This window comes from Ochotona princeps, chromosome 3 (assembly GCF_030435755.1).
Source record: "Ochotona princeps isolate mOchPri1 chromosome 3, mOchPri1.hap1, whole genome shotgun sequence".
NCBI classification, from domain to species: domain Eukaryota; kingdom Metazoa; phylum Chordata; class Mammalia; order Lagomorpha; family Ochotonidae; genus Ochotona; species Ochotona princeps.
This window is the reverse complement of record NC_080834.1, coordinates 33,218,681-33,240,928: the sequence shown is the minus strand read 5'-3', so window position 1 is coordinate 33,240,928 and position 22,248 is coordinate 33,218,681. Positions and strand designations below refer to the sequence as shown.

The 22,248-nt window shown below is 47.7% G+C and overlaps 2 protein-coding genes across 2 annotated transcripts; both read right to left on the bottom strand.

The window, feature by feature from the left end:
* Positions 1-1,289: 1,289 nt before the first annotated feature.
* Positions 1,290-2,170, bottom strand: C3H21orf140 (chromosome 3 C21orf140 homolog). The gene has a single exon (XM_004594123.4). The coding sequence runs from the start codon at positions 2,163-2,165 to the stop codon at positions 1,350-1,352; it is 816 nt and encodes a 271-aa protein (XP_004594180.2). The 5' UTR covers positions 2,166-2,170; the 3' UTR covers positions 1,290-1,349.
* A 12,895-nt stretch (positions 2,171-15,065) lies between these two features.
* Positions 15,066-20,933, bottom strand: SMIM34 (small integral membrane protein 34). The gene is given in 5 exon segments (XM_058661266.1): positions 15,066-15,101; positions 15,877-16,049; positions 16,052-16,143; positions 18,068-18,117; positions 20,916-20,933. Coding segments are annotated over 5 exon segments (369 nt in total).
* Positions 20,934-22,248: the final 1,315 nt, after the last annotated feature.

Sequence of the window (22,248 nt, the reverse complement as noted above, 5' to 3'; positions counted from 1 at the left end):
TAGCCTCTTGTTAGGGTCCTTGAGTGGGGGCAGTCCTGCAGATCCGCTGCACACCAACTATTCGCCCAAGTCGTCCTTGAGCCCACCACTGCCACAGTTTTTTAAGCCCCTTGTAGACAACTAGCTTGCCTTGGAAGGTTTTGTATGGGTACCTGCCACCTGCCAGAGTGAAGGGCAGCATCGTTCTTGGCCACTGTCTGGACAGTGTCTCTCCCTGATGAGAAGTGATGCTCTGAGACGTAGTCTGATGGAGTGAAATCTATTAACCCACTGCTCAATTTTGACATTTCTGTGTATGCACAACTGCCAACTTTATTTTCTTTTATCTAGTCATTTTTTAAAAAATTATTTATGTGTGGGTTCAACGTGATAGCCTAGTGGCTAAATCCTCATCTTGAATCCACTGAAGTCGCATATGGGCGCCTGTTTGTATCTCGGCTGCTCCATTTCCCTTGCAGCTCTCTGCTTGTGGCCTGGAAAGGCAGTCGAGGATGGCTCAAGGCCTTGAGACCTTGGGACCTGCACTGTGGGGGATCTGGGAGAAGCTCTTGGTTTCAGATTGGCTCAGCTCTGGCCACTGAGGCCATCTGGGGAGAGAACCAGTGGATGTGAGATCTTTCTCTCTGTATCTCCTTTTATCCATATATCTGCTTTTCTAATAAAAAATAAAAAATGTTTATGTAGTTATTTTAAAGGCAAGGTTATGGGGAGAGAGACATCTTTCATCCGTTGGTTCATTCCATAAATGGCCCCAACAGCCAGGGCTGGGCCAGGACAAAGTCAGGAGCCAGGAACTCTGTCCATCCTCGCCCTCCAAGGACCTGGGCCATCCTCTGCTGCTTTGCCAGGTGCCTTGGTAGGGAACTGGACTGGAAGTGGAACAGCTGGGACTTGGACCATGACTTCCTTATCACCATCAGCAGGCGAATGTGCTGTACCCCTGTTCCTGTTTCCCGGCCTAGGTTTGACCACCCGGCACTAACTCGGCTCACTCCTGCTCTGCCTCATCACCTGTGTAGACTGGGTGATCCTCTTGTTCACATACCTGCGATGTGGCCTTAACCAGATGAAAACTGAGACCCATCCCTTCCTGGCAAGTTTTAATGAAAACTCAGGTAAAATCCAAGCGTGGTGTTGGCATCATTGGCCCCCTCTGTGTCGTCACCGCATCCCTGAGAGGGCACTTCCTGCAGTAGGTTTCGTGGCGCATGGTGTTGGCATGCTTGGGCCCCTCTGTGTCGTCACAGCATCCCTGTGAGGACACTTCCTGCAGTAGTTTCGGTGACAGTGCTCAGAATGGAGCTCGACAGGGTTGGTGGTTTGGAACTCGCATGTAGCATGGATCACCCTTAGGAAAATTTCCCAAGATAGTAGTTTTCCCATCTTCTGACTTTGTTTGTTAACGTTTTCCATTTGCTTGGATTCATCTTTTCAATGCCTTTGCTAACCAAATCACTGAAAAGGATATACTGGCAAGAACAGACATCGTCGTTGGACTCAAGGCAAAACTCCTTCCTGTTGTTGATGATGAACCATTTCAGAGAAGACCAGGCAGAGTCCAAAGGGTTCAGGTAGTTGTAAGGTGCAGGCAGGGAGAGCAGTTCGTGGCCGTAGGACTTGGCCACTTCCGGGCAACAGACAAGGCTTGTTAAATGGATGGCTTTTGGCACATCAGCCTCAGCTTCTCGGCTTCCCTTTGGTCTCGTGTCATCCTGCTGCCGCCTCTCTTTGACTACGATGGCGCACTTCCCATAGGTCTTCTTCGTCACATCACAGAACTCCAAGAAGACACCACTTTCATGCTTGACGCACAGCTCATCTCTCAGGAACATCCGGTATTTCCAAGGCACCCAGCCATGGCTACCCCCGGCGTGCACAACACACCAGGTTGGCATTTGCATGAAACAGCCATCACTGAAATCCTCGCCGGTGACTAGGCTTTCTGGGATATCGGTTTCCCCAAAATACACGGTCTTAAATCCATCACTCTGCAGCATCCGCAGGGCTTTCAGGTACTGGAGCACCAGCTTCCTCCTGGTGCCATCAAACGGGCGTCTGACGATGTTTTTTAAAAGAGGGTTTGTAAAGTGAAGCATTGTGGCTCCCCAAGGGGTTTTGAGAGGTCGGCCGTCTGGCTCTAGGGAGAGGTGGGATGATGACTTCATAGAAGGCTTTCTGGCTGCCGAGTCAGCGCCATAGATACGCCTCAGGTTTTAAAGCCCCGGGAGACGTACGCTCAGAACACCACGTGTCTGGCCTCCACGAGATAGGGATGGCAAGTGCTAACCATGTCCCTTGTTTCCTTGGCATCGTTCCTACAATAGATGTGAGCCCAAGTTGGAATGTTCAGACAATGCTGAGCCGGAGTTCTGACTCCCACCGTGTGCTGCGTTGGGATGGAGAGAAACAGTTCCATTCTTTCAGGCCATTTAAAACATTATATTTACTGAGCACTTTTTGGGAGCCAGGCTCTGTGCCAGACACCAGTGGGGCAGTCATGTCACCTGAGTGAGACCCAGAATATGTGTGCCTGCACTGATCTTACGCCACGGGCACAATCTGAGTGGATCTTCTCCGGCGGCAGAAGGCTGTGGCCAAGAGCCAAAGAAAGTCGGCCTGTGCACCTGCTTGTCCTTGAGAGCTCCAACTCCGGAGTCAAGGCATGATTCCATGTAGAAGGTGTTTTTAATTTTATAGATTTGGGAATAACGATAGTTTTGCTAATTTTCTCTGTTGGTATTTTCTTACAATTATTTTAGCCCCTTAATCAGTGTAAAAGACACCTTAGAAATGTGCAGACCAAATGATGCGTTCCCTTGCTCTGCTGTAAAAAAAGATGGGGCTCCCCAGACATCAGTGTGGGTTTTGCTTGGGGACTCAGCTTCAGGCCACCCCCAGAGAGACTGCCATCATGGTCAGGTCAACCTGAAGCACGTGGTCTCCAAGCAGACCCCACGAAAGGGCTGGAGTGGGTAGTTGTTGGTTCATGGTCATTTTCTCATGATAGAAGCCAGTTTTCAGGCCAAAGTTGATGTGGGCCTGGCTCAGTAGTCTAGCGGCTAAAGTCCTTGCCTTGAACGTGCTGGGATCTCATATGGGTGTTGGTTCTAATCCTGGCGATCCCGCTTCCCATCCAGCTCCCTGTTTGTGGCCTGGGAAAGCAGTCGAGGACAGCTTAAAGCCTTGGGACCCTGCGCCCACATGGGAGACCTGGAAGAGCTCTAGGCTCATGGCTTCAGATTGGCACAGCTCAAGTCATTGCAGTGACTTGGGGAGTGGATCATCAATGGAAGATCTTCCTCTCTGTCTCTCCTCCTCTCTCTATATATCTGATTTTGCAGTAAAAATAAAAATAAAATAAAATCTTAAAAAAGTTGATGTAGATGCCAAATAATAGAAGGGAAGTATGGTTGCTAGAGTTGAAGTGGCTGTGGTCTCCCATGTCCTCTCTCCCTGCTCCCTTGCAGAGGAGCCTGTGGCTGGAAGGGCAGTGGGCAGTGCTGGGCACTCAAGTCCAGTCCAGCGGCAAGTTCCTGCTTTCTCATCCACCGTTCATTATGCACAGGAGACAATTGCTGAGCAGTGTAGGAGAATCTGCAAAAGCAGCCATCTTTTATATGTGTGTGCAACCATGCATGGGCATGCTTGCTTATCTTTGCATTTACAAAAATAAAGCAAGCACCCATTTTGAAAAGCTTAACCTGTAAGAGAAGGGAAGGAAGAGGAAGAGGGGAAGAGTCCTGGAAGGTACCATTGTGTTATCCTATCCGTTGACAAAGAGGTGGATCAAATATTTGCCCTTCTTCCTGTGGACTCTGTGTCAGAGTTCAAGTAAATGGCAGGTCAAGGGGCTGGGTGTGCACCTGGCCTGCTGGACTTTGTAGTGCAGTAGAGGACTCTGGAGCACTGGGGCTGTGTGCAGAGATGTTGGCACCAGGTAGAGTCGGGGTCAAATCTCATGCCCAGTCCTCATCAGCCTCAAAGTCCTGCCAATGCACAGGAGGGAATAGTAGGTTAAAATACTTAGGAAGGGTGAATGATTTGCTTGAATCCAGCTCAAAATGTTACTGTGATGAAGGCATGCTCCCAGATTGTCTGTAGTGACTCTGGAGAGAAACAGAGACGTGCTGAGACAGAGGGGAGAGACTACCAACCAAACCAAAACATCATCAGTGTGAAAATGAAATGGCAAAAATGACAAACGCTTTCTCCCTCCTTCTCTCTCCCTCCTTCCTTCTCTTTCCTTTTCTCTCTCTCAAAACATTTTGAAGCCTCAAGGATCTGCCCAAGTCTTGCAGCCTGCGTTGGAGGCCCCATAGACTCCAGCAAACCATGGCATCCAGGACCCAAGCACCATCTGTGTTGGTAACACCTGCTCTAGCTCCCTCTGTGGCTGCTGCTGGGCCAGGCAGCCAGCAGCAGCAAGGCCTCCTCTGATTCCTCTCCTGTGATGCAGAGTCTGGAGCTCTTTAAGCTTTGCTCCCTGGGCTGCCAGCTCCAAAGCTAACAGCAGCTGCTCAGGGACTGGGGATGACTCTGGCTGTTGGCTTGCCGGAGGACAATGGAGGCACCACCAGGGGGCGGTATAGACGCATCTCTGTGGGCCAACACCTGCCAGGCTGAGGCCCAAGCAAGAGGCAGACACTTCCAGGCCCACAGGAGTTCCCCCTGGAGTCCTCCCCACTCCCAGGGCCTGCCCTATATCAGCCCTTTTCCTCTGAGCTTTAAGAGTCATCACTATCTTCTAGAAAAACATTTCCTTCATCTCTGCTACCTAGAGCCCAGCCTGATGTATGCTGAGGCAGCCCTTACTTGCTACTCACTGTGGGGTGGCTGAGGGAAGAAGAGAGAAGACGCAAGCAGCCCTGTCTTCCTACGCGAGTTTGTCTCACAGGGGTGGGGATGGGTCTGCAGATCCAAGAGATGCTGGGCTTGTCACTTGTGCCCTGGAATCTTTGCTGGGGCTGAAATTCTACAAGTCTGGTTCTGGTACATGTCCCTGAGCCATGCCCCTCTGCTTCTCCCCAGGAGGACCACATGCTTTTGGGGGAACCAAGAGTGGGGAATCAGGGACCTTGGATCCCCTAGCCCAGGAGCCCCTGTCTGTCTTTGGTCTGGGCACAGCTCCTGCCCTGAGTGGCCCAGCCCTTTCCTCCCTCTCTGGGGCAGTAGCACACCTTGCTCATTACACACTGAGAGATGGGGTGTGTCAGCCTGGTAGCCAGAACCTTCCAAGGCAACAGGCCTCTGAGGGCTTGGCATGCTTCTGTGGAAAGCAGAGTAGGCAGAGAAACCGCTGAGAACTCACAGGGTGATCTTGCTGCCTATCCAGTGCCCAGCCTACTTCTTCCTCCCCAGCCTTGCTTTCCGGAAGGTACAACTCCACCATAAGCACTCACTATGTCCCTGCTCTGGAGTATCACCTGGTGAGAGTTCATCCTGGTTTTGAGCTCGTCATCCTCGGGTTAGCTGAGACCCTTGGTGTGTCCTTGTGCCACCTCACTATGACCTGTGGAGGTGGGCACAGGTCATCACCCCTGTGAGACAGACTCGCGTAGGAAGAGAGGCCTGCTTGCGTTTTCTCTCTTCTTCCCAACTCTAAGGAGAATCCCCAGGATCCTCTTTGTCTCCAAAAACAGATTCTCTGGGAAAACAAGTGAACCCATCTACCCTGAGATGAGGGATTAGGGAGTCTTCTTGCTCTGGCTTTCATTCCAGGCTCTATCTCCTGACCCCATTATGAGAGGCAGTGGGGATGGCTCAAATGACTGGCTTCCTGCCACCCATGTGCGAGACCTGGATGGAGTCCTAGCTCCTGGACATCTGGGCTGCAAGCCAGTGGAAGGGAGCGCTGACTCTCAACTGCATAACATAAATTTCAACATTTTAAAAACTTTTTAAAAATTTTTGATGTTTTTTACATAGTTGATTAGGGTGGTTAGGGTTAAGGGCTACAGGAAGGTGGGTGAGATTACCATTTCCACATTCTCTTTTTCCTTGCTGCATCTGGGGGGAAGGCGGAGACAAGGAGAGAAGCACACCCAGCCTCCCAAATGCCTCTGCACCCTGGGATGGAGGACAGCCACCCAACACCACTCCAGGGTCCCTGATGTGGGGCATGCTCTGAGGGTCCTGCTCATGAGGTTTCAATGTTTCATCAGTGCCGAGTTACTGCCGATCTCGCCACTCCAAGCACAATGAAATCTCTCCAGACTCCACTGGTTGACCTAGTCCACCTCAGTGTCTCCATTTGCCCAGATATTCACTGCCAACACATGCGTGGAGTAGTTGATTGATTTGTTCTGTCCTCCATGCTCTGTTGTGGTACCAGGTATCCTCTGCGAACTCTAATGTACTGCCATATCCTCCATGTGCACCTGGATATGCTGTCCCACTGCTCTGTTTAAGCCACCGAGGAGGCCCAGCCCTGATACAGGCATTCCATGGTCAGACCATGGAACCTGCAACTCTCGCCATGGTTGGAGTTCTGAGTCCACTTCATCTGAAGTGATCCCAGACCTTGGCTCACCCAGCCGAATATTCCATCTGCATTTTTCTTGTGGAGCGGGTAAACTGTGCAGGTGTGCAGAAGCACTGACGTGTGCATTCCTGTGAGGAGTATGTATACACATGATGTGTGTGTGTGACATTGCGTGTGTCGGTAGAGGCTGTACGAATGTGTGTGTCTCTTACCAGGGTCTGCGTGAAATCTAAACACCTCCGCCTGTCAGACACTTGCTCTGGATGGACTTCCTGTTTTCCCAGCAGCAGACAGAAGTGCGGCTCAAGGGGACAGAAGATCTCCCCACCTCCCACCCCCACCCCATCCCGGGAGGGGGTCTGGCCCAAAGGGACGGAGCCACCTGGCTGGGCACTCTCCCACGGCCCACCACCAGGCTGGAGCTGGGAGGCTTCTACGTGGTCTGGCTGTAGCAGGCACAACCCTCAGCCCTGCTTGTCTGGGTTCTTTGTGTGCACAGAGAAGGAGGCAGCCAAGAGCTTCTGCAGGGGCAGCGCGCTCTGGGGGATGATGCCTGCGAGCTTTCCACAACTGCTCGTGTTAAGGTCCCATATTGCTTCCCTCCTTCCCTCCACCCTACCCCACCCCACACAGATATTTTATTGGTTTCCAGGGGACTGTAAAGCAGGACAGGGAGAAACCTTTGCTCAGGAGGCCTTCTCAGGACTTTAGTGAGACACGGCCCCAGGGCTGCCAGGGGCTCTGGGTTTGTGTTGAGAATCAGGGTCAGTTGGTTTCTCATGTCGATGCCATGCAGGTTTCTAAGTACAGACATCCTGGGGTTGCCTATAAATTGCGAAGAACTGGGGAGAGGGGCTTTGGGCACCCCACACGGTGCCCCAGTATCCCGTGCGGAACACAGTTGGAGAACCTGGAATCTGACTCAACTCTGCCTTCTCACTCCTCACTTCAAAGAAAAGAAAGGTGATACTTTTTGGACAAAGACTTAACGGGCTATAATACATGAAATCTGAGGGGATGTAAAATGTCAGTTTCATTAACAGGAACAAAGTCCAGAGTGAGGTGGTAAGTCATTACTTAGGAAGTATATACATTCTCAATTCTGCCACGCATGTGAATCGCCCCTTCCAGATGGAGCATCATTGTTCCTACCCCATGTTAGAATTGACTGTGGGCTGCCTCATGGCATTTCCCGCCTAACACTTCCAGTGGTGTTTAACCCTGAGTGGCGTCTAACTTGCAGACTGTGACCTTCCAAGAGGAAAGGTGGTTGTCCTCTGCTTTGACTAGCCAGGGTGTCGTACAGGTGTGGAATGCATATGGCTTACCAGTTGACACAGCTAGAGTTCTACTCACTAAAAATGGAGGGAGATGCTCACAAACCGGTGGGCTCTGGGTCTTGATTTCCAAAACTCATCTTGTGCGGTGGCAGAGCCTATGCCCTGCAGAGCTCTGATCCACATGAGGGCCCTTGAGGAAAGTGTCCCAGGAAGGCTTGTTGGTTTGGTTCATGCCATGGGTGGTGCTAAAGGCACATGGGAATCTCAGAGGTTAGGATGCTGTGGAGATCCTCTTTGCTCACTGTGGTTTGAGCTTGCTTGGCATTGAACTTCTTTCTTTGGATTATTCTTTCTTTGCACCAGTGTGAGTGATATCAGGACCCCCATGGTCACACAATGAGAAGAGGAAGTAGAATGTAATAATGTAAACAATGATTCAACTCCCACAGGAAAGACAGTAGAAAGACACAAAGAGAATTCTGGAACTGAGGGAGAAGGTTTAGGAAAAACAAACTTGGAAGGGGACCCCCTCCTGAAGGCTGACTTTGAGACTTCATAGAAGCAGAGGTGGTTGTAGCCACTGCATGGAAGAGAATTTCAGGAGTTTTCAGGCCAGAAATGGTCTACAGAATCGGGCAGCAGGAACCAGCCCTCTGAGGCAAAACTCATCAGGGCTGGCGAGCATGTACAAGCTGAGTCATCACCACTGCGGGCATGTAGGGTTGCTTTACAAGCCCCTCCAGAGGTGGTTCTCATGCCCTCCAACCCATTGCTGCCCTCCTAGGAGGCACAACGCCCTGACTACATGGCCTGATACCAACAATGAACTGAGCATTGCCATGGAACACAGAAGACTCCCTGGAAGGTGGTGCTGGAGCCTGTTTGCCACCTGCACTGGCTTGTGTCCCTGATACCCTAGAATCAGGCTGAGTATCCACTAAGACAACCCTGTGCTGCCCAACAAACAAACACTCCTTGTCCCAACTTACCATACCAGATGCTTCTCCGTGATTCTCCCATTACCCCCTATGATTTTCTCTCTCCATGGCCCCTCATTCATGTTGTGTGTGGTCTTTTTCCCAAGTCTCAGTCTCCCAACTCCCATCTCCCAGCATTTAGGTAGGGGTGAGCTCAGCCTGTGCTGCAGCCTCTCTTTCCTAGGCACAAATCTGACTGCCTCTGGTCACTTTTAACAAGTGCCCTGCACTTGGGCTGCTGCGGTAAAAGCCCACAGAATGGACAGATCGAGTTGTGCACATTTCTTTCTCTAGTTATAGGGGTTGGAAGTCCAGAAAGAGGATGCTGACAGATACGGTATCTGGTACATAAAGACCGATTTTCTTGCTGTGTCTGTCCTCAGAAGGTGGTGTGAGAGAGAGAGAGAGTGAGTGAGTTAGTCATCTGGTGTGTTTTCTCTTAAGGGCACTAACCCCCTGACAGGGACCCTACCTATTTATCTCCCAAAGACCTAACCTCCAAAATGCCATCACATTGAGAGCTGGGGCTTAAATATATGGATTTGCGGGGTGGACCAGCTCTGGTCAGGCAACGCCATGAACTTCGCCTCCAACGAGTAGCTGACTACAACCATACCTTCTCCATTGAGATTTGAAGCCCAGCCTTGAGGAAGGGCTCCCATCCAAATCTGTCCCGCCCTGGATATTTATCCCTTTTAGAGTTTTGTTTTGCATTTGTATAGCTTCTTCCCTATCATGACTTATTCATTCTGTATATGATGCTCCTTCTGTGGAAATGACTAAAGTGATTTCAGTGTCCAGTGCTGTCAGTGGGATGGGAGGACGGCAAATGGCCAACGAGTTAATACATAGAGTGTTGTGTGCCTGGGATGCAGCAAGTCCTTTCATTGTTGCTTTCATTATATTTCAATGAGCTACTATTTTTAGAGCACACCTGCAGAGTTAATTTGTGTTTGGCAGTGGGTTGGTGATACTGCCAGCCATATAATGTTGTCCTCATTCTTAAAACATAATCCCTATGTTTCAAAGGAAGAAAAAAAAAAACACAGGCCAATATTTTCAATGTCCTACTATAAGTGCTGTAAAAGGTGGAGTTAGCTTCTAGGTACCTCCTGTGGATACTCACGTCCAGCCCCTACCCTGACCATGTGCTACAAGGATTTTGTTCAGTCTGATTTCCCATGACTTTTGATGTGGTTCAGCTTCAGCTGAACTCTACTAGTTTGCTCCTGGCCAAAATTATTGCTAGGGTAAACTAATGTTGCGTGTCTGCAGCTGCTTCTACTCAGCTTGTATCTGCCTGGAACACCTCCTGCCATCCTTCACTTGTCTCCAAGCCACTGGCTTTAGGCACACGTTCTGTCAGTTTCATGACTCTGTAGCAGGCCAGGGCCAGTGGAGGCGGTAGGGAACCACAGGAAGCACCTTCCTCAAGGTGGGCTACATTGTCAGATCCCTGCGGCATTGTTCCTCCTCCTTTTCACTCTCTTCCCCAGCCCCTGGAGAAATCTACTCTTCTCCTTGTCTCCTGTAGAATGGTTCTACCCACATACCTAGAACCTCCTAGGCTTGCTTTCTTTATGAAACACTTGGCCACAAATGCAGTTCTGGTCTGGGAAAAGTTCTGTTGAGTGAGTTTTTCTTTAAGAAAAATTATTATTATTATTATTGTTATTATTAAGAGGCAGCATTGGTGTGTAGGGAGAGGCAAAGAGAGAAAGCGAGAGAGAAAGAGATTCCGTTGATTTACTCCCCAGATGGTTGCAACAGTCAGGTTTGGGCCAGGCAGAAGCCAAGAGCTTCTTCTGGAGCTCTCACATGGTTTGCAGGGGCCCAAGAACTTGGGCCATCTTCCACTACTTTCCCAGGCTCATTAGCAGAGAGATGGATTGAAAGCAAAGCAACCAGGATTCAAATAGGCGCCCACATGAGATGTTGATGTGGCTCTGCCTGCTACACCACAATCCTGGCCCCACAAGTGCTTTTCACTGCATTTCTTTTTTCACAGTATTCAATGTTTCTGGTGATACGAGGGAGCACATCACCCAGCCTCAGCCAATGAGAGCTCTCTGCTCCCTGGGTGTTGTGCCAGCACCTGCTGCGCCCTGATACCACAGAGCAGTGCTGCAAAGAGCTGTGGTGGGAGCTGAGCCATTTTCTGGATGGATCCCCAAGACAAGATTCTCTAGTGCTGGCCACTGCAGTAGCACTTCCAAGAAGAACAACTCTCTCTGTTTCAGTCTGGAATGAGATGCTGTCATCTTTGTTCCATGAGCTGCCTCAGCTGCCTTCCCCAAATCATCTAGAGTAGGGTACTTCAAAACTGCATGGGAAAATAGAATTAAAAGATGAATTTTCTTTGGTGAAAAATTTTGAATCCATGACTGAAAGGGATTTTCAAAAATTTCATGGAAAACGTGCATTACGGAAAAACTCGGCATGGATTTCTAATGTGGTTACATCAAAATAAATGTAGATTTTGACCCTATTTTTTTCTATAAATTCTTTTAAGTACACGTGTGTGTGTGTGTGTGTGCACGCGTGTGTGTGCTTGTTTGCCTTAATTTATTTGAGAAGAAGAGAAAAACCTGCACTGAGACAGAATAAGAGAGCTCCCATCCAGTAGTCACTCACCAAACACCTGCACTGATGGGGCTGGACCAAAGCCAGGAGCAAGGCAATCAGTCCATGTTTCCACATGGGTGGCATTTTGAGCTATCGCCTGCTGCCTCCTACAGTCTGCATTAGCAGGAAACTGGAGCCACGCACTCTGATATGGGACAGAATTGGCCGAATGCCATGTACATCTGCGTGTGGTAGTAGAGTTGTCTTTGACTGTTGGAGTAGGAGTCTTCTGCTCCCATAGCAGTCCTGACAATCAGAATCAACCCTGCGAACCAGAGCCCGCCTGTTACTCTGGTTGTGTGAATATTAATGCATGTTTGCCCTTTGAACACCAGATAAAGACTCTTACAAAAAATGTGGTCATTACATCATACCATAAAATTCAAATAGTATTGCAATCAAGATGATTTGAAAAGTATTTTATTTAAACTAGACAGTTTCTAATTGCCTGAGAAAGCTTAGTCACCTTCAGTTTTTGGTTGTACAAACCCTGGTGCCATGAGCTGTAGATCCACAGAACAAGCTGTTCTTAGGTCCATCTGCATTGATCTTAAATCCTCCCATTGCAGCGTAAAGCTTTTTATTTGAATTGATCTAAATCTTGGGGTAAAATTCTATGCACAAGGAAAGAGAAGGTATCTGGAATGTCTGGAAGCAGCATGCTCTGCTTCCACCTCTGCCACGACTGGTGTCAGCTGCAGACCTCTGAACAGCCCTGGTGCTGTGGGACTGACACCTTCCCTGCCAATCCGAGTACCCGGGGCTTGTCAAGGCAGTGATGAATGGTTGTGAGCACTCACTGTAGGCTGAAGAGATGGCGCACAGAATATTTGTAGTGCCTTAAGATTTTTCTTGCCAGTATGGCTTGAAAAGCAGCCCCTGCAGAGCTAGTCCCCATCCTAGCACACACATTTGAGGTAGCCTCTCAGATGAGTTCCCCAGAGAGCAGCTGGACTGGGATTCAGCCACAGGGAGGAGGTCTGGATCTTGTATAGCCGTTTCTGTGCTAGTGGGAAGCTGCTGGCATTTGCTTCCAGGGAAGCACCACTGGAGCCAGTCTCTGGTCACAGGTCTGGCTTCCTCGAGGTTCCCATGATGCCAGGGGTTGAGGGTTAAATGAGAGATGGAATCTCACTGATGCTGTTCAACAGATCAAGCAACCAGAAATCTTACAAAGAATGATTAGCAGAAACAAGGAGCTACTAAACCTCTCTTATCCCAAAGTCTAAAAATTTTGGCCAAAAAAAAAAAAAAAAATGAGTCCTACCTCCCACATACCACAGTGCGTATCTTCTTTTTTCAGATTCTGGTTTGAGGTCAACTGCTTTCAGGAGCTTATTCATGCAATGGTAGCAATTAAGATGTTTTTTTTAATGGTGAGGGACAAAAATCTTAGCTCTAAAGGACTTAATAAAGGGAACTTATTGACTCCCAAGATGAAAACTTGCAGCAGTCAGTTAGTGCTTTGGACCTCACTGATGAGTGCTCCAAGCTCTATTATTTTCTCAGTTCTGCCCTCTTGTTTCTTTAAAACAAGATTTATTTTATTTGTATTTTAAAGTAGAATTACAGAGAGAGAAGGAAAGAGAAGGAGAGAGAGATCTTTCATTCACTAGTTCGCCCCCAAGATAGCCACAATGACTGGAGCTAGACTAGTGCAAAGTCAGGATCCCAGAGTATCTTCAAGGTCTCCCATGTAGGTAGGCATAGGGGCGCAAGGACTTGGCCCTTGCTCTGCTGCTTTCTTAGACCATCAGCAGAGAACTGCCTAGAAATGGAGCAGCAAAGACATGAACTGGGAGCCATATGCGACGTTGGTGTCATAGGTAGAGGATTAACCCACTATGCTGTGGTTTTGAACCCTTTACCCTGTCCTATGTGTTGGTTTTCACTGTTAAGTTGGCCTTCATCATGGTGCTAGGATGAATCCCTCCATCCCAGGCTCAAATGTGCATTTAATACTGTCCAAAGCAAGAGACCTTTCATGTTCCAGAATCCCCCAAGGAAATCCCTCTTGTCATTCTGATGGGGTCAGTTTGTGTAGGTTGTCTGTATTTCTGGACCCAGTCAGTGTGTATGGGAGATGGGATACAATGAGAAGATCCATCTGGATCTGTCACCCCGACCTTTGACCAAAAGATGATTTCAGCTTTCGTATAGCCACATGAGTCCCCAAATACAGATGAAGCCAGTTAGGCTGAGTAGAGGAGCATTGTATGCTGTAGAGACTGTCACTGAGTGATGACTGAGCCAACTAATTATTCCTCTCCTCACTTGAGTTCCAACCATTTGGTCCCATGTTAATATGTTACACATTCCTATTTGTTAGCAGATATGTTTTTTGTCTGTATGTTTTTTTTTATTTTGTCCTGCCCTATTAACACTTCAAGTATAAGCTAGAAAGCCCAGCCTTTATTATACAATCAAACTAACACTTGTTTCCAGCCTATGGGATGATGATAATGATGGTGTGGACGAGGTGCGAACAGGAAATGCCCTTGAAAGTGTATCTCGCCATACAACAATAAGAGACTAGTGCTTAATTCTGACCTTTATGAGATCAGCAAACCACTGTCTAGAATCAGATAAAGGAAAATGACACCTTCAACTCAGGGGACAGCTCCAAAAACTAGACTCAATAACATTTATAAAAACTTACAAAACATAGATTTTCCCTTTGCCAGCTGAAAGTCACTTGTATAAATTCAACTAATCACAACTTCCCTAGCTGCATAAGTTATTGTTATTAGTCCAGTGGGTTTTAGTGGAAGAAAGTACTCAAGGCAGTTAACTTTATGAAGAAAATTAATTTATATAGTTCCTAGTGTAGGAGCCTCAAAGTGCACACAACCTAGCGCGGGCACACAAAGTGTGTGGGCTCTTGTCAGGGCTCATTGACTGGTTTGCCTTGTGGTGGAGGGCAGTGATGGGAGCATTGTGAGAAAGGAGAGTTGTATTGCCTCACGGAAGCCAGAGAGAGGCTGGGGCCCCCACACTCCCTGCTGTGGGCAACCCCAGAATGTTCCAAGGACCTCGCTTTTAGAAATGTCTCCCCATTCACTCTGAAGATTGAGAATTCAAAAGATGCACCATTGGGGAACACACTCAAACCATGGCAGCTATCTAGACAAGATCTTTTTTTTTTCTTAAGGCAGAGTCAAATGCACAAGAAAAGGCATTTGTAGAATACTTGAGTGAATCACATGTCTGAGGTAAAGGAATCTAAAAGGATCTGGTCTGACTGCACATAAAACCTCACTCTCTTGAAGTTGATTCACTTAACAGGTCACCAAATGATGCGCAGCTGGGCTTTCCTGTACAAGGAGGCAGTATAGCTATTGTCAATTCATTGGTCATGTTCTGATCCACCATTATCACCATCAGCATCAACTACAACCACCAATATAATTTTCAACAATCTCAATCACCACCACCACCATCACCTACTACCACCATCATCAAAACCAACCAACACGCCAACAACAACCAACACCATGACCCATCAGTACTCAAACCAAATCTTCAACATCAACCACCACAATTGCCATCACAAACATCAACCATTAACATCACCAACATCAACAGCACCATCACAAGCATCAACTATCACTACCCTAACCTTTACCCCCTTAACATCAGCCATCACCAATACCACCACCACCACAACCATTAATATCAAGCACTGCCACAATGTCATCAGTCTCAACCACCACCACCATCACAAATATCTATCATGACCTTCAATGCCACCGGCAACATTAACCATCACCCCCAGCAGAGCTGCCATCACACACCAAGGCTTCTACTTAAATACTTATTCTATTTTTCAACATAGATTCACAAATATGAGCTCATTAGATATTATCTCCTTGGTGAAGCTGGCAGATCTGGCCTGCTTTTCTTGATTTTATCGATAAGGAAACTAAATTTCACAGGGGGTGAAATGGTTCGTATAAGGACAGCAAGGTGGTTGGTTATCAAACTGACGGGAGTTTCATCCTGCTGGCTCCACAGCTAACACTTTTTTAATACATCTCATTTTTTCCATGAAAACCAAGTATTCCTCATATCTGATAGTAACAACTTTGGTCTTATGTTCCAATTAGATTCATTTTAAAAAAAGACCCATCTGCAACATGTTCTAGGAGAGCAATTTGCCACCCCAAATCATGCGACCCCCAAGAAAATGAAATTTAACCCAGGATGCAGGATGGCAAAGCCTCCCTTCTTTCCATGACAAGTGGTCACCTGCTTGTATACTCCTAAGAGTTTCCTGGGTTATTGGAGGACACCATGCCACACACCCTTTCCTGGAACCCAGGTTTTGCTACTGAGAGGCAATCCTGGGCTGGACGCCACTGGCTCTGCCTCTCCCCCTGTACTGACAGGTTTAGAAAGGAACTGGGAAGCTGGCCTCCCATCACATGGAAGCCTGCTGGCCTTGACTGTTAGGGGAATCCCTGGGGTCCTTCGTGGGGCCTGCTGTTCACACACCTGAGCTCTGTTCACTCACCTGGCTGCATTCAGCTCTGTTGCTAATGGTCAGTGAGGAGCATGTATCCACCTTACTCTGAAGCTCACTATTTTGTAGCTCAGAGGTCAAGTTTGCGTAATATGTATCTTCTAGACACTTGTCATTCTTCCCGAGGGTGTTGCTAGCCAAACAGAAGAGGAAGACCATGCCTAGATGCCGATGATGGTGAGAATGTCCCAGGCGGCGCTCATCCCATCCGGCAGCTATAAGGCCCTGGTGGAGTTGGTCACATTCCTCCCATCCGTGCTGTGGCTCAGGAGTGCGCTGGCCTGGGTCAAGCTGCAGGGTCTCTGGGTGCGTCCCCAAGGTTCACTGTGAGACAGAGAAATCCAGATGAGGTCAGGCATCCTGGGCAGAGGGATGACTGGGCACACTAGTGGCAACTTTCAAAAGACATTATTTGTAGATGGGACAATATACACAGTTGACTCTCTGTGGCTGTGGGGTCTGCACATTCCCATTCAACTCACAGCAAATGAAGAGCAATCTGAAGGAAGAAATGGCATGAACCTGCATAGACTTCTTTCCTGGCCAATATTCCCTAAACTATACAAGATAGCAGCTGTTTCACAGCATTGATCTTGCACCAGGTATTATAAACACTCTGGAGATGATTAAGAAAATTGGACGGAGCCTAGGTTCTGCTCATGATGTTGGCATTCCGCATCAGAGTGCTGCATCTCATTTTGGTTGCTCTGCTTCTGACCTGGTCCCCCTGCAAAGGTACCTGGAAAGGCAGCAAATGACGGCCTAAGTGTCTGGGCTGCTGCGTGGAGTTCCTGGCTCTGGCCTCAGCCTGGCTCAGACCTGCCTGTCTGGGCCATTTAGGGAGTCAATTAGTGGATAAAAGATCTCTCTTTCTCTCTCCCTTTCTCTCCCATGCTCTACCTTTCAAATAAATAAACAATTAAGTAAATCTTCAAATAAAAATAAAGAATATAGGAGATAATGTGCAAATACTATGCCATTTTTTATTAGGACTTTGAACATCCCTGAGTTTTGATGTCTGTGAAAGACTGAATCATTCCTCAATAGATATATATTTTTAAAGATTTGTTTATTTTTATTGAAAGGCAGATATATAGAGAAGAGGAAAGACAGAGAAGATCTTCTATCCATTGATTCACTTCCCTAGTGGCCGCAATAGTCAGTGCTGAGCCAGTTTGAAGCCAGGAGCCTAGAGTTTCATCCGGATCTCCCATGTGGGTGCAGGGTCCTAAGGCTTTGGGCCATCCCCAACCGCCTTCCCAGGCCACAAGCAGGGAGCTTGTTGGGAAGCAAGGCCACCAGGACCAGAACCAGAGAACATATGGGATCCCAGTGCATGCAAGACGAAGACTTTAGCCACAAGCTACTGCGTCAGACCCTGGATGTACATTTTTAAAATGCAAGAATCATCGGACGGAAGATCTTCCTCTCTGTCTCTCCTCTCTGTATATCTGACTTTGTAATAAAATAATAATAAATCTTAAAAAATGCAAGAGTTCAAAATACCAAGTTCTTGAATAGGAACCATACATCATAGCAACATCAATTGTCCCTAAAATATCCACACAGCTAACATAATCGCAACGAAAACATCATTAGTACTGGTGTGTGTGTGTGAAACAGACAAATTATTTGTACAGAAAAAGAAGTGTTAAGAATGTGTAGAAGAGGAGAAGGCATTGTGGACCATCAGGTTAAGCTGCTGATGGCTGGACACCCTCATCCCACACTGTGATGGCTGGATGGAGTCCCTGCTCCCCTTGTGATCCAGCTTCCTGTTAGTGCACCTGGCAGGATCAGGTGATGCTTAACTCCTTGAATCCCTGCCATCCACATTTGAGACCTGGATGGCCTGCCTGGCTCCTGGAGGTTTTGGCCTAACCCAGCCCTGGGTGCCATCTGGGGAATGCACATGCCGGTGCAAGAAATCTCTCTGTGTCCCTGTCTCTCTCTGCCTTTCAAATAAATAAATAGGAACAAATAGCATTAAAAGTATTAACTGGAAAAAAAACTTTTAAAAAATGAGCAAATTCTGGTCACCAACTTTTAGCCAGAAGTTTAAAACCAGAGATATTATGTTTCAATTTTTACTAACGAGTGAATGCTTGTCACGCTCACAGCCCAGCTGGGGCTGCTGGATTCCGCGAAGGCCTGGGTTCCTCAGATGCAGACATGGCTTTGCTGAGAGTCCCCCAGCAGAATGCCAAGGAGTAAAGAAGAGCTGTGCTGGAACTGAGGCAAGAAACCACGGGGCAAGGAGCTCTGTCATTGGCTGATTGGAATTGGGGTTCGTCAGGCACGTGTCTGATTGGTGGGGAAAGATGGATGAACCAGTAAGAAACACTCATGCAACACACAGCCCTGGAACCACAGCTCTCCCCAAAAGGCCCCACATCATCCAGGTCAATAACATATTAAAACATAGGGCCGGGGGATAATGTGGTGGTTCAATAGATTCATCTTCCACCTTCAAGTACCAACATCCCATATGAGGATACTTCACAGAGTTCATAAAGAGTACATCTTGTGTTATCCAAAATCAGTGGATGACTTCAGCAACCAGTGCACAAGGATTGGCAAGGCTGTACATCCCACCCTCACTATCAAATCAGGAAACCTTTATTTGCATGCCCCAAGTAAGCCTGCCTTTGGATTTCATTCCCCACAAACTGTGTAGCCTGGCTGGCTGGTGTTTGCTTGTGGTTTGTGCACATATAGGACACCTCGGGTGGAACAGTCAGAAACTGGCACTGGTTATACCCTCTCAGGAAGATGACCGAGGGAAGAAGACGGGATTTCCACCGGGTACCTGCTGCACATTTTGTTCCAGGTGCACTTATTTTCAAAAAGAAATTAATTCACAAAGGAAAGAGAACACGCTGGTACTTTTTCAGTCTCCTTGATGACCTGTCCCCTGGGAAAAGACGTCGTGTGCCCTGGGACAACCAGAAGATTAAAATCTCAATTGCTATTGATTTCAAAACTGTGCTCTTCGCTTGGGTAGCTAGGTCAGAGAAGGAGATGACACAGCATATAATCCCGTGACATTCCCACAGGTGCCTTCCAGCTTTCAAGCCCCATTCTTGCTTTCAGACACAACGCAGCACAAGTCTCAACCCCTGGGTAGGCCAAATGTGCTTCATTAATGTCTCTTAGGTGCGTCATAAATGCCTCCCATGTGACATTTGCTTGCTTGTGGTTTATTCATTTTGCTAATGCCAGAACTAGAGAAACCAATTTTCTTTATTATTATTACAGTTTAGTGGCCAAAGTAAATGAGCAATCTTAATTGCTTTTACAATGAGCGAAGCAAAGACCTAAAAATAACCTCACAACCTCATGTCATGAAGCCCAGCATAAGTAAGATTAAGTTACATAAGATTAGCCACTCATCAGCCACAGTGCAACCATCAGGACCTTTATACTGCTGCTGGTAGAAGGGTGTGAGGCCTTATACTCAAGAAGGGGAGATCTTGCATAATTTAAAAAAAAAAAAAAAAAACAACCAACCCACCTAACAAGGACGCAAGAGAAATTAAACTTAGATCACATGTTTACATTCATAAAACTTCCTGAAAATTCATATGTGAAATATTCAAATGCATCTAAAACACACCTAAGAACAATGGAACATTTGATCATTTGAAAACCAACCCATCCTCCACATGGAAGCTACTCTTTTTTGGGGGGGGCACATGCCATCAGATGATGTGAAATACTTAAGTTAGTCTACAGTTGCTCACCCTCGCTCTCTCCTAGGGTACTCACATTCAGGGAACGGTCCTGCTGTTGATCTTGGAGGAAGCACAATCAAGTGTCCCCCTTGGACGGGGAGGATGATGAAAGCTGAGTCCTTGTTTTTGCAAGTGACCACAGTCCCACAGCAGCTGAGCTGCCCAGAACCTCCTGGGCAGGCAGCAAATGTGACACCCCAAGAGCTTTAGGGCAGAACGGACAGAAAGCAAACAGCAAGGAAGTGGACCAACGTACTGTCATTCAATTAATCGGCCTGTCTCACGTGGGCTCAGCCGAGAAGGCTTTAGCTCTTAACCAACAGACCTTCTCACGGGGCGTGCTGATGTTGCGGCATCTGGCCCATCCAGGTTGCACTGACGCCTGTGGCGGCAGGAAGCTCTCCGTACTCAGAGCCTGGATAGGTCCTGAATTCCTTTGTTGTGTGCCTGCTGCAGATGTGTGACAGGTGGCCAGGTGTGGGCAGAGAACCATTGTCACAGGGACCAGCAAACTCCACGGTCAAGACATCTCAGCTTCTCTTGGGACAGTCTCCTTCCTGGATGAGAACAGCGAGGCAGGAAGACGGCAGGCCAGGGGCTGCAGCTGAGGGTGGGCTCACGGACCAGGCTGTGAGGAGCAACACTTCTCTGCCTGTACCCAGAGTCGCAAACCACACTGGACTCAGAGTCAGCTGCAAATGACTAGGGCGGGGGTCTGGGTTGGGGTGAAGTCCTGCAGAAACAGGAGTGCTAGAAGGTTCTCTGGCATAGCTGAGGCTCCCAGCCCTTTCTGGAACAGTAACCCTCCATGAGGATCTGTGGGTGTTTACGTTATAATTTGGTTAAGTGCCCACCAGTGAGAACCTGGTCATGTAAATAATAAAATAAGCCACATAGCCAGTGATTTATGCCCTGGGGAAATGCAAATCTAAGCCCAACACAAGATCTGAACTCAAACAAAAGCTCATGGCATCATTACTCACCATAACCAGAAGTGGCAGCAGTCCAACATCCACCAGCTGACTAGTGGATAGGCAGAATGGGGAACGGCCACACAGTGAGTGTTGTTCAGAAACAGAAGGGAGTGATGCTCTGATGCATGGGGTAACATGAAAGAACCTTGAAAAATCATGCCAGGTGAGAGATGCCAGGCTTCAGATTGGCACATGCAGGACTTCGTTAATTGGAAATGCCCAGAATAGCAATTCTATAGAGATGGAAAGTAGAGGCCAACTTTGCTTGTAGGAAATGCTGATGGAGTTGATGCTGCGGCACAGCAGTAAAGACACCACCTACCATGCCAGCATCCCACATGGGTGCCGGTTCAAGTCCTAGCTGCTCTACCTCCAGTTCAGCTCCCTGCGAATGCACCTGGGTAAGCAACGTAAGACAGTCCAAGTGCACGGGCCCCTGCTGCTCAAGTGGGAGACCAGGATGGAGTTCTAGGTTCCTGGTCTAGCTCTGGCTGTTGTGGTCATTTGCGGGGATGAGGAGTGAATCAGCAAAGCAAAGACTGATTCTTTGTCTCTGCCTGTTTTTCCCTGTCTCTGTGTCTCCCAGCCTTTCAGACAAATAATACATTTTGGGGACAAGAAAGTAAAGTAGAGTGGTTGCCTAGAATCAGGATAAAAAGAACTAAGAGGTACAGAATTTCCTTTTAGGATAATGAAACTTTTTGGAAGTTGGTAGTGATTCCGTTGCACAGCTTAGAAAGCTATGCTAGAAGCCATCGAATGCATACTGTGAAATGAGTGATTTTCATGTTACATTAATCATATTTGAATAATGCTGCTAAGGTCGTGATGTAAATATGCAATGTAATACTATGCAGCCATGAGAAAGAATGGAGAAGCTATTTGTGTTCCAGTGTGTAAAAATATCAAAGAAAATCTAGATAGCATGCTATGATCTATGTGGAAAAAAATGGCAAGAAAAGCATATCTAGCTTATTTGGCTTCTGTGGCCATGAATTGCCAGTGGAAAAATAAGCAAGAAATGAAGAAGCAGGGAGAGGAGAGACGATGAGTTGAACTGTCACTTGTGCCGATCCCCGCCCTACAGGTGAGATGGACAACTGTCATTGCTGTGATCTAAAACTGTCCCTATGGCCCAAGGCACCTGAGGTCAAAGCAAGAGGACTGATACAGGTGCTCTTTGTATTTTGCTACCTGAGTTTGGGTCAGCCTGGGCCATCACAGAGCTGTGGGCTTGCATTGTACATGCCTGGTGTGTGCTGTACTTTCTTTCTTTTTAAATATCTTAATGTATTTTTATTTGAAGGGTAGAATTACAGAGAGAGGAGAAAGAGAGGGCTTTCATTGACTGGTTCATTCCCCGGGTGGCTGCAATGCTGGAACTGAGTTGATCTGAAGCCAGAAGCCAGGAGCCTCTGCCTGGTCTCCCAGATGGCTGCAGGAGCCCAAGAGCTTGAATCACTCTCCATTGCTCTCTCAGGCACATCATCAGTAAGCTGGACTGGAAGGTGGAGCATCCAGGGCTCAACCAGCACTCAGCTTGGAGACTGCACCTGCTCCACCGCAGCACCCGCCCAACGTGCATGTTCTCACCCTCTTCCTGCTGTTTCTGTGGCTCTGACTTGCACATGGTTTACATGAGGAAATAAACACCA